Raw genomic sequence first — 12604 nt, 5'->3', positions numbered from 1 at the left:
TCATTCTCACAGGCTCTCACACTCTCACCTCTCTACCTCACTCACCTTCACCACACGATCACCGCCTCGTCTCCGCGCCTCTCGCTGGAAACTCTGCCTCATCTCCGTGCCGCCAGTTGTTGATCGCATCTGCTTCGTCCGCGCCCCTGCTCGCCTCCGTCTGTGTCGTCCTGGCCGTGTTGGCTCCGCCGTGGCACACCTTCTCTGCATCCGCCTCCGCCTCGTGCCTCCTCTGTCTCTTCTTCCTCCGTCTCTGTCGCCCTCGTGTTGGCTCCCTCCTCTGCCGGGTCTGCTCTGCTTGTGCCGGAGCCCTGCTCATGCGGCCACCCTCTCCTCGCCGGTGGCCTGCCTCTGCAACGGTGGAACGGCCCCAACCCATCCCTGACTGCTGACTTTTGTTCTACTTCTGGCCTTCTGCAGTGTAGAGGTGAGTTTTTTTTTTTTTTTTTTTTTTTTTTTTTTTTTTTAAATAAAGTTATTCTATGTTACTTTTTTTGGACTTCATTTTTGCTGTTTTAATGTAGGTTTAGAAGAGACAAATTGATGCTAATTGTATTTATACTTAAAAATGATTGATTAATTTGTAATAGGTTTAGATAATTGTAAAACTCAAGTTCAAAAAATTAATATATATTTATAGATGATGGTGCAAAATGGTGCATTTGGAGTTACAATTGAATAAATAACATGACTTGGATGTTAGCATAATTTGACATCAGTAACCTGTGTAGTTCTATCTTAGCACATCATAGTTTAACTTGTGCATTTATGTAAATCCCGAGAGCATTATGGGCAAGGATGTGAACATAAGATGTTTGTCCATTACAAGAATGCTCAAGTTATTTGATTACGTCATGGATATGCAGTATAAACCTTGTCCACTTATGCAATACTGAAGATAAATTCTGTCATTTAACCTAGTTTTTTGTTTTCCTTGTATTTCTAGACTATGAATCAGTATTCTGCATCATTGATGAACAAGGATGCGTCATGTACAATTTTCATTAATGGAAAATGGATCCCTGTTGGAAATGATATATAGAAATTCTCAATAGTCAACCTTTTATCATGTGGTTTCTTTCTTTCAGAGAGTAATGGAAGATTACCTGCCCCACACATTTAGTATCATCTGTTGTAAATGTGGATGATTTTGACTTACATTGTCTTTGCTTATATCCTATGAGCTCCAAATATGGATTTTTTTTATTAGTGAAAATGGATGGGTCAAAACCAAACCATTAGTCCATTTATATGATAAAAATTGTATTTGAAAAGTTCAGTTCATGCATGGCCCAATTAATAAATATGACCTCCATTAAGAAATAAATGTCCACTTTTGAAATTTTACTTTTTCATAAATAATTGAACGTGATGGCTAATGGATCAATGAACGATTTTACAACCTTAACAGATTTATATATGATATATGGATGGGGCCGAGGCAATTGTAACAAAATTGCAAGCCTCATTTTTATATGGTGATTTTATTGCCTCTTAGTTGTACTTGTACATGCTTTTCATTTGTTATGCGATTTTGAAAATTCTATTTCCTTTTGTTTGGTAATGTTGATTTCTCATTTTCATATTTTGTTATTTGACTCATTCAGGCTGCAGCTTGGTACAATTGAAGCTGCTGAAGTTTATATTTCAATGATTTGCAATTAAAGGACTATCTTTAGCTTGATATGTCTCTTATGGTTTAAGAACTGTGGCAAGATGGATTTAATTTCCAAACATATAAGATCATGGACGAGACACAAGAAGATGCAGGCCCGTCAGAGCAAGGGTCCTCTAATGTTTCATGGTGGCCTTCTGACTTTGTTGAAAAATTTGGATCTGTTTCATCGGCCTTAAACAATAAAGAACCCCCTAGACATTCTGGTAATGATATTTTGTCACCTAGAAAGCATCAGAAATTCTCTGGAGCACAGGAATTCAACAAGATCCAATTCCAAATGAATTTTATTCAATCATTCTGGTGAGGATTTATTATGCCATTTTTATTTGGTTGTAGTTTTACATTGTTCAATAGTGGTTCTCATCCATGAATCACGACATGCAAGCATGAGTTGCGTGCGCGAGGCTAAAAAACTCCATGCCCGCATTGTGAAGACCAAAGGATCTTGGCACTCAGACAACTCCTCCATTCTCTCACTCTACACCAACCTTAACCTCTACCATGATTCAATCCTCCTCTTCCGTTCCCTTCGTTCCCCTCCTCCTCTTGCTTGGAGCTCCATCATCAAGTGCTACACTTTCCATGGCTTCTTCCACCATTCCTTCTCTTCCTTTAGTCAAATGAGGGCACTTGGCATTCGCCCTAACCGCCACGTCTTCCCTTCTCTCCTTAAAGCCTGCGCCCTCTTGAAGGACTTCTACCTCGGCCAATCTCTTCATGCCTGCATCCTTCGCCTCGGCTTCGATTTTGATTTGTACACAGCCAATGCCTTAATGAATATGTACTCTAAGTTTCATGGCTTGGGGGGCTGTGGAGGTAAGGTGCTTGATGGATTGTCTGAGAGAGGCAGAGCCAACTGCAGCACCATGGCTGCTGTCACTATGAACATAGATAATGTCAGAAAGGTATTTGATAGAATGCCTGTGAGGGATGTTGTTTCTTGGAGCACTGTCATTGCCGGAAATGCTCAAAATGGCATGTATGAGGAAGCATTGGCCTTGGTCAGGGAGATGGCTAGAGCCCACTTGAAGCCTGATGCCTATACTTTGTCAAGCATTCTCCCTATCTTTGCAGAGCATGCTGATCTTATTAAAGGAAAGGAGATTCATGGATATGCTATCAGAAATGGGTTGGATGCGGATGTTTTCATTGGAAGCAGCTTAATTGACATGTACGCAAAATGTACTCGCGTCGAATACTCGCTTCGTTCCTTCTACCTCTTGCCCAAGAGAGATGCTATTTCTTGGAACTCTATCATTGCAGGCTCTGTGCAGAATGGTAAATTCGATCAGGGGCTCATGTTCTTCCGCCAAATGTTGAAGGACAAAGTCAAACCCATGCATGTTTCCTTCTCCAGTGTAATACCGGCTTGTGCTCACTTGACTGCCCTCAGTTTGGGGAAACAGATCCATGGATATATTATTAGAATTGGATTTGATGATAATAAATTTATAGCGAGCTCTCTGATGGATATGTATGCCAAATGTGGCAACATCAAGATGGCTAGATATATTTTTGACAAAATAGAGGCAAATGACATGGTATCATGGACCGCCATCATTATGGGATGCGCTTTGCATGGCCATGCTCTTGATGCAGTTTCCTTCTTTGAGCAGATGCTAATGGATGGAGTAGAGCCCAACTATGTGGCATTTATGGCTGTTCTAACGGCTTGCAGTCATGCAGGGTTGGTAGATGAAGCTTGGAAGTATTTCTACAGTATGGAACAGGAGTTTGGTATTACTCCTGGTCTGGAGCACTATGCTGCTGTTGCCGACTTGCTTGGCAGAGCTGGAAGATTGGAGGAAGCCTATGACTTTATCTGCAAAATGAGAGTTCAACCAGCCGGAAGTGTGTGGTCGACATTGTTGGCTGCTTGTAGGGCTCATAAGAATGTTGAATTAGCCGAGAAGGTTCTCGACAAGATAATTTTGGTCGATCCTGAAAACATAGGTGCTTATATTTTGATGTCAAACATCTATTCATCAGCTCAAAGATGGAAAGATGCTTCAAAGTTGAGAACCTACATGAGGAAAAAGGGCTTGAAGAAGACTCCAGCATGCAGCTGGATTGAAGTTGGAAACAAAGTCCATACTTTTACGGCTGGAGATAAATCACATCCATATTACGACAAAATAAACGAGGCATTGTATGTATTATTGGAGCAGATGGAGAAAGAAGGTTATGTTCTTGACACAAGTGAGGCACTTCATGATGTTGATGAGGAACACAAACGTGACTTGTTACTCACCCACAGTGAGAGGCTTGCCATAGCATTTGGCATCATTAGCACCCCTGCAGGTACAACTATCCGCGTAATAAAGAATATTCGGGTTTGTGTGGACTGCCATACAGCAATTAAGTTTATTGCAAAGATTGTTAACAGGGAAATCATTGTCAGGGATAATAGCAGATTTCACCATTTTAAGAATGGATCTTGTTCATGTGGAGATTATTGGTAATATTAATGTAGCAACTATGGTTGAATTCCCAGAATATAGTGGTTTTTTATTCTCAAGTTTATAATTGAAAAAAGCTAACTTCCATGACCTGATCCTTTACTTGTGCTATTCTATAATCTTCTTTCTCTCAATCCCTCTCTCTCTTTCTCACACACACAGCGCGATTGCTTCACAGTATTACACTGAGTCATGCTAACATGGCACCATGACTTTTGCACTTGAGAACATTGAGTAAGTTCTGAGAGTCAAAGTTTACATTTTTGCAATGAGGGTGTGGAGGGTTCATCCACCACATGGCGTTTTGAAGTGGGTTCTTATTTGGATGAGTTTTTGTTTCATTGTATTCAAAGTTGGACCACTCTCCCAATGGCCGTTGAAGGAGGCCACAACTATTCATTCTCCATGTCCTCCATGTGAATGCTTTTGCTCTTTGGCTGGGTATCCCTTCGATCCTTCGGGTAAGTTTCTCCCCCTACTCTTTCGTTTAAAACGCACGCACACAATTAGTTTATGGCTTCTTATTCAAATTACGATGGTCTAAACTTCTACCGATATTGATTGATTTAGACTTAGTTTGGTAAAGCTTTTACTTTTTAAAAGTAGCTTATAAAAGTTAACTTTTAAAAGATGGCTTTTTAAAAGTTGTAGCATTTATGTTTGGTAAATCAAATCAAAAATAACTTTTAATAAACATAAGTAACATCAATTGTGTTTGGTAAAATAGCTTTTAAAATTTAAAAATACTATAATAGACATAAATGCAAACATTAAATTTGAAAATTAGTTAACATATGAGGTTATATTAGACTTTTAAATTTTGAAAAGCACAAGCCAGTTTTGAAAAGTTCCCTCCTAGGTGCTTTCAAAAGCACCCCTAACTTTTAAAAGCCGCAAGCACAAGCACTTGAGCTTTTTAATTTACCAAACGCAAAATGACGTGCTTGTGCTTTTTAAAAGCACAAGCACCTCCTGAAAAAACTTTACCAAACCCAGCCTTACTTTTAAATATACTATTATTATTTTAAGAGAGAATACAGATTTACAGTGAGAGACAGAGTAATTAAAATTTTGGTTTCGCTAGGGAATCAACTAGAAGTGTAGTCAACTAGAGCCAATTAATTGAAAAACAAGAAAATTAGCTTGAGTTGACTGTAGTTAGCTCCCTAGACTTTTTCTTAAAATTTAGGCCTCTTGTCATAAACAAAAAATAATTATGATTTATGTCTCTGCTTGGATACTATCCGAATAATTGCAGGGCAACGGAAAGGAATAAATTCTCCTTGTATGTACTGAAGGGAGATTATAAATAGTTAGAAGGATATTGCTGACATTACCAAAACAATTAATTTAAGAAAAGAAACATCACACTAGGGATTTGATTACAATTGTATGTTATTTTCTGTTTCTATTATTATTATTATTATTATTATTATTATTATTATTAATTACGCATGCATGTGCCCACATCTGCTACAAAATTTCTAAACAATTTGATTTTACTTTCTACAGGTGTCATGAAATATAGCACGTTACCTTGCTCGAGATCATACACGAGATGGTTTCATGATTCACTTCGCATGTTAGTGAATAGTGACCACACATACATACATTGCACTAACGAATTAAAAAGTAACAACATATATAATTTACCAATCGTGTTAGGTGTACATTAAAATTAGTCACCAAAATCAGCTACTAGAGTAGAATATATATTAGAATACAAAATACATATTAAAAATAAATTAAATTATACATGTATTTATATATAAATACATGATGTATATGGTGATTAATTTTGATGACTAATTTTAGTGTGTAAATAACATTTTGATAATTTAATATACAATTAATTATTTGTGTAGAAGTTTTTTATATTAACAGTGCATATATATATATGCGCTTCATGATCATACACTTGCCGCTGCATGAGTATGTAACATTATTGTTCTAACAAAAGTGATGTATAATGGATGATTTAATTATGTTTTGATGATGATATTCGTTATTGCTATAATTGTTCAAGTGGATGCGTTCTGTATATTTAAGGAAGATGAAATTATTGAAATGATACTGTTTCTTGTAATAATAATTCAGGGGGATGGAAGTGTTTCCATTAAGGAAGATGAAATTGACTTTCAAACTCAAGAAAATTTTGAAGTAGTGATAATAATTATAAGATGAAAGTAAAAAGTAGGATTATATTTGATGTGCTACTAATGTTAAAATTTTATAGGACTATTTAACTTGATCATGTTATTAAAAACAAATAAAAATGGACTTAAATTGCATGAAATGAACGGTGTGAAATTAATTACATTATCCAATTATAATTTATAAAGTTCCAAACGAGTAAACTCAATTGATTTTTAAATATATTTAATTCTGTATACGACTAATCAAAAAATTCTTATTGGTTGAGAATGTAAAGTAATTTAATTTATATATATTATCAGTTTATACTATTTAATTTTCAAAATTAAATATTGAATTAAAAATATTAATACTTACAACAATTATTTCAGTAATATAAATATAATTATTTGATAACATTAAAAAAAAAACAGAAATTGATAACATTACAAATTTTACATACTAATGTATCAAAAGGAAAACCATAAATATAAATGTACAAAACAAAATTATTACATGTACCATACTCATCAAGTCATAATCCAATTGGTAGTTATATATATGACATTGGACATCATCATCACCCTTCAGAAAGAATAGTGGTGATGTTTTTATTTACGCGCAGAATAAGGCTCCAATAGTTGCTTGGTTCAACCTCAGCCATTTATAGAGTTGTGGACTTGTGGTCACGCAATTGTACGTGCACAATCATGGCCAAAATATAACACCATCTCTTGTTAATTAATTGCATAGTTGGAAAATGGGCAATTTACCATTTTAAAATAATTAAAAGAAACCTTTACCAGATTACAACAATTGAAAAATTCATACATTTATGTCTTGTTTCATTTTATATAGAAACCGTGGCTACTTAGCACGGTTTCTAAATGAACATAAACCGTGTCTGCTAGCCAGGTTTTATGTTGAAGAGCATTTGAATGTAAACCGTGGGAGACAGCTACGGTTTACCCTCTATGAATGCAATACATAAATTGTGGGAGGCAGCCACGGTTTATGAGGAAGATTTTGTGTGCATAAAACTTTAGAGACAGCCACGGTTTGTGCTATGTGAAGTAGGGTGGCTGAGAGAGAATCCGAGGAGTTTTGTGGTTTATGGAGTCAGCAAACTTATTTACGTTTTAATACGATTTGAATTGTATTAGTATATTTTTATTTTTTAATCAATTTAATTTTATATAAATAATTAGAATTTTAAATTATAAAATTTGTATTAGTTTGTAATTTAAAATTTAAATAGACATAATTTAAATTAATAATTTATAAAATTGTATGTATTCGTATTATTGTATTCATATGAATATTTGAAACTAATTATAACTAACTATAAGTTTACAAATATGATACTATAAATTTACAAATATGATACTATATAAATCAATGATATGTGTAAACTTATAGTTAGTTATTGTAATTGTGTAAAGTAAAGTACTTTATAAGGATTAATAACTTCAGTGACAATCGTTAAATATGCCTATTGATCTTTGACTGAGTTTTTGAGATATTAGTACATATATGTGTAAAGTTCACAATGTAATTGTGTTGGATGTCTGATATCATGTATTTTGACTTTGGAATACTTCAAATTACATTATAATCATTGAATTATAAATATAGTGGCCGAATGATGTGCAATAATATTAATAGTGGTTGATTATAATAAGCCATTATAATTTTAATAATTTTTTTATCTTAATGCGAAATTATAGTGTCCAAATTAAGTATATAAATAATTAACATATTAGTTTCAATAAATATCCTTGTAAAGTACTTTATTTTACACAATTACAATAACTAACTATAAGTTTACACATATCATTGATTTATATAGTATCATATTTGTAAATTTATAGTATCATATTTGTAAATTTATAGTTAGTTATAGTTAGTTACAAATATTCATATGAATACAATAGTAAAAATAAATCATATGAGTACAATAATACAAATACATACAAATTTATAAATTATTGATTTAAATTATGTCTATTTAAATTTTAAATTACAAACTAATACAAATTTTATAATTTAAAATTCTAATTATTTATATAAAATTAAATTGATTAAAAAATAAAAATATACTAATATAATTCAAATAGTATTAAAACGTAAATAAATTTGCTGACTCCATAAACCACAAAACTTCTCGGATTCTCTCTCAGCCACCCTACTTCACATAGCATAAACCCTACTTCACATAGCATAAACCGTGGCTGCCTCCAAAGTTTTATGCACACAAAATCTTCCTTATAAACCGTAGCTGCCTCTCACGGTTTATGTGTTGCATTCACCGAGAGTAAACCGTGGTTGCCTCCCACGGTTTATATTCAAATGCTCTTTAACATAAAATCTGGCTAGCAGGCACGGTTTATGTTCATTTAGAAACCGTGCTAAGCAGCCACAGTTTCTATATAAAATGAAACAAGACATAAAGGTATGAACTTTCCAATTGTTGTAATCTAGTAAAGGTTTCTCCCAATTATTTTAAAATGGTAAATTGTCCTTGGAAAATTATTGAGTAGAGGATACTAAATCAAACATATATATACATAGCCTATTACTAATTATACCCTGTGTCCCATATATATAATTCAAATTTGTTTGTTAAGATGATCTTATAACTAACTTGGCTTCTCATATTTGAAACCTTTGGTTTATGTTCCCTCATATTTGAAGTCTGATTTTTTTTTTTAACATGTTGATGTTCATGTTGTTTAGTATGAGTGTTATTCTCTTATATTTTCTCAAATAATTAATAGCGTAACCATAATAAAAGGTTGAATAACACATCTTAAATGAAAACCTTAACATAATCACTATATGGGATTTTCATATTGTTATATAGTATTTTTTAATCCATTTTCAACCCGTGTGAGATTATTCATTTCTAACACTTTTCATCTGATTGTAGACAAGTCCTGTAACGAGTTACATTTTTTACATTCATGTTGAACTTTGATTTACATGACTTGTGTGAAGTCACAACAAACCCATGTATCGCTTAACACAGCTCTTGTGAAATCACATTGAGGTCATACCCTAAATTTTAAATCATAATAACCATCCTCAAACCCCAAATTACAAACTTTAACTTGCATTGTACTATGGCCACATTTTAAGATGAGCATGATTGTTATAACACATTAGCGAATAAAATACTGACACATGGCAGACTTTTGAATTTGATTTTATTTAGAATTATGCTAGATAACCAATGACTTTCTTGAATAACATGAACAACAAGTCTAAAATCGGCCCAATTTAAATAAAACACACTACACTCTAAATTACTCACTTAAATCTTAATGCACACAATTGAACATCCGATATATCTATTATTATTCACATTATTTAATATTTTTATTATCTACCTATACTTTTTCCTTTTATTTTTGATAATGTCACTCCTCACATGATTTTTTACTTTGTATGTATGCGTAAATTTAAAAAACAAAAACAAAAAAAAGAGTGGCAATATCTATTCTCCTTTAGTTTTGACTGTGGTTAAACTCAATGGAGAGCTATTAAATAAATTAAAGATAAATTATATTTTTTTCTTTAAAAATTGTTAAAATTTTTAAAAATATCTCTTAATTTGTTACAAACTTATCCCAAATTTTTTTTATTTATATTAAATATATTTCTGATAGCTAAAATTATATATGAATAGTTATTTTTTTTGAACAAGATCAAATTTTAGACTTTTAGATCATTAAAATTTTAATATCATATTATAAATTTTTTTAAAATTTAAATGAATAAAAAATATACATAAATAGTTATATTTTTAATATAGATATTTTTCTCTTTTTTTTGGTACTTTTCCTAATCCATCATTAATGCCCTTTATGTTATGTCTTCTCTTATCAGTTATGTATGTCATATTATTTTAAGGACATTTTTATAATGTCTACAAATTTTTCAGCTAAATTATTTAATGAGTATTGAGAGATGTATTTATTACGTGATCACTCTTTTAAGAAGCTAGAACATGTGTAATTTATAAGTAACTGTTGTTAAGATAATATTCTTCGTTTATAGTAGGTCAAGGTTTTTCGTCTCGATTCTCACAGTAATTCTAATCATCATATCGTTGAAAGTTGAAACCAATCTCCATCTTGTCGTTGATTGATATGCTAAGTAAACTATAATGTTCAAAGGTGCATCATTCAAGGGTCTTAAAATAAATTGATTGATTGATTGGGCGAGTTGGCTGGAATGCCAATTGACTTAACAGCCAAGTTAATCATTAATTCTAAATTCTAATTAATTCACATATGTGACTTGGATAATACACTATCTACTTAACACAAATGTATAAATATATTATTGGGATATAGCTAATTGCTGATGGTGAATTATTTGAACAAGTCACTGGCTTATATCTTTAATTTCATGAATTCAAAACCAACACTAATCATTTATGCTTATGTTAAAACATCAAAGTCTTGTCTTTTCATGCCATCATCGTCAATAAGTGATAAAAATTGAGATAGGAGCATAGACCAAACCGAAAATTTTGTTTTGTAATACTAACATTATTACTATTTATTTTTTCTGCTCAAAATTTTTAAAATATCTTTTTTTGTTATTATGATTTTTTTAGGTGAAGACAAAAATCGTAATTGTACGATTATAGAGATAATTATAGTGATTTAAAAATGAGAGTAACAGAAAAAAAAGAAAAAAAAAGATAATAATAAAAAATTAATAATTAAAAAATTAATTTAATAAGAGAAAATCAAATAAAATATTTGAAACGAAAATAAAACGTTTTAAACCTTAAGTACGAAACTAAAATTTAATCAAAATATTTGGTGCTAAAATAATACTTTATCCTAAATTAAACACATGCTAGTTATAATAGTTCATCTTTTAATGGCAAATTGGCAACCCTCCCTTTTCCTCATATAATTGAAACCACCCTTTTTCCGTAAAATCCTCACCTCCAACTTTGTTAGAAAAAACCGTGTTAAGATTCCCCAACACACATTGCTGTCAACAGAAAGATACACACAACCAAACAAATTAAAGAGGAAGATCAAATCAAGTAGCATACTAAACTTTACTTGTGCTTAGGCATTCCTAGAACCAACACTAATATATATCTTTGGGCCAACGCTGCTTGTTGCCCTAGTTTTGACAATTTCTGTTGCTTCAATTTTCTTAATTAATTCTTATCACCAACGAGGGAAAAAAAAGTGTGTGGAGGGGCTTTAATTTCTTCACATCCAATTTTGCATGTGTAAAATGGCTTTTGAGTTTTGACAACAACACCCCACAAATGAGAAAGATATTTTAGAGTATATTTTGGGAACATATATAATCACATATTTTTATTTATAATATTAAAAGTTACATAAAAGTTTAAAACTAATAAATAATTGTGTAATTTTTTATAGTATGTATTAAATGCGTTAAAAGATGCATGTAACTATTTCTTCTTTCAATTTTTACTTTTGGATGAAATTAAATAATGTGAGATAGATATTAATTTAAATTTTATATTTCCTTCAATAACATAAGAAAGTGAGTTCATTATTTATATACACAAAAGGAGTAGTGACTACACATTATCTACCTCAATTTAATTTGTATGGTCACAACAAAACAATTTCCTAATGGAAACTATTTGAGAGCTCAATAATTACACGCTAAAGTGTTTCTATGGCCCATTTTTTATGATTTCAATAGTTATAGGTCAAAATCTGAATGTTTGATATTGAAAAAGAAAATTGAACAATAAAGTTAATAGCGAGCTAGCCATATGATACGTCACTCAAGAAAGATGATGGCCCCTTTTTGATATTGTTGCTTTGGAATTTATTCCCTTCAAAAGTTATATATAAATGGGTGATGGTGGTTTCATTACCAAAGTTTTCATATTAACATGTGTAATGATGGGTTTAAATTTGAAATTAATTGAGGGGGTAGGCTGGCTAATCACACGAGAGAAACCGCCATTCCAAAAAGCCACAAATTAAAGCTCCTAATAAATCTAGTTTGAAAAATATTGAGACCAGACTTCGACAATCTTTCGTTATGATTAAGCAAGAATAAATTATTATTTGTACTCATAAAAGATACTTATGCTGATAAATGTATTTATATAAGAATAAAACGACAATTGTAATTACGGAAGATGGCTTTCATGTGTCAAGAATATCTAGATATTAGTTACGTATTTAGTCCGTTAGGATATTTTTGGCACATCTTCCGTAGTTACAATTATCATTTTATTTTTATATGGTATATTTATCTGTATCTGTATCTTTTATGAATACAAATGGTAATTTATTCGAGAAAGCATGAGTTA

The 12604-nt window shown here is 31.9% G+C and overlaps 2 protein-coding genes across 2 annotated transcripts in view; both read left to right on the top strand.

Moving 5' to 3' along the window:
• The window catches only part of LOC107462362 (putative pentatricopeptide repeat-containing protein At3g23330), a 6827-nt gene extending 2598 nt beyond the window's left edge, over window positions 1–4229 (top strand). The window contains exon 4 of the mRNA XM_021129408.2: window positions 1608–4229. Coding sequence (XP_020985067.1) covers window positions 2065–4140 — 2076 coding nt within the window. The 5' untranslated portion in view covers window positions 1608–2064 and the 3' untranslated portion in view covers window positions 4141–4229. The remainder of the gene's footprint in view (window positions 1–1607) is intronic.
• Window positions 21–12604, top strand: part of LOC107462360 (probable serine/threonine-protein kinase SIS8) — an 81061-nt gene continuing 68477 nt past the window's right edge. Inside the window, exon 1 of the mRNA XM_052252633.1 lies at window positions 21–427. The gene's annotated coding sequence lies outside the window, so the exon portion shown is untranslated. The remainder of the gene's footprint in view (window positions 428–12604) is intronic.

This window comes from Arachis duranensis, chromosome 8 (genome assembly GCF_000817695.3).
Source record: "Arachis duranensis cultivar V14167 chromosome 8, aradu.V14167.gnm2.J7QH, whole genome shotgun sequence".
NCBI lineage: Eukaryota > Viridiplantae > Streptophyta > Magnoliopsida > Fabales > Fabaceae > Arachis > Arachis duranensis.
Note: the sequence above shows the minus strand (reverse complement) of the source record. Positions and strands in the feature narration are given on the sequence as shown.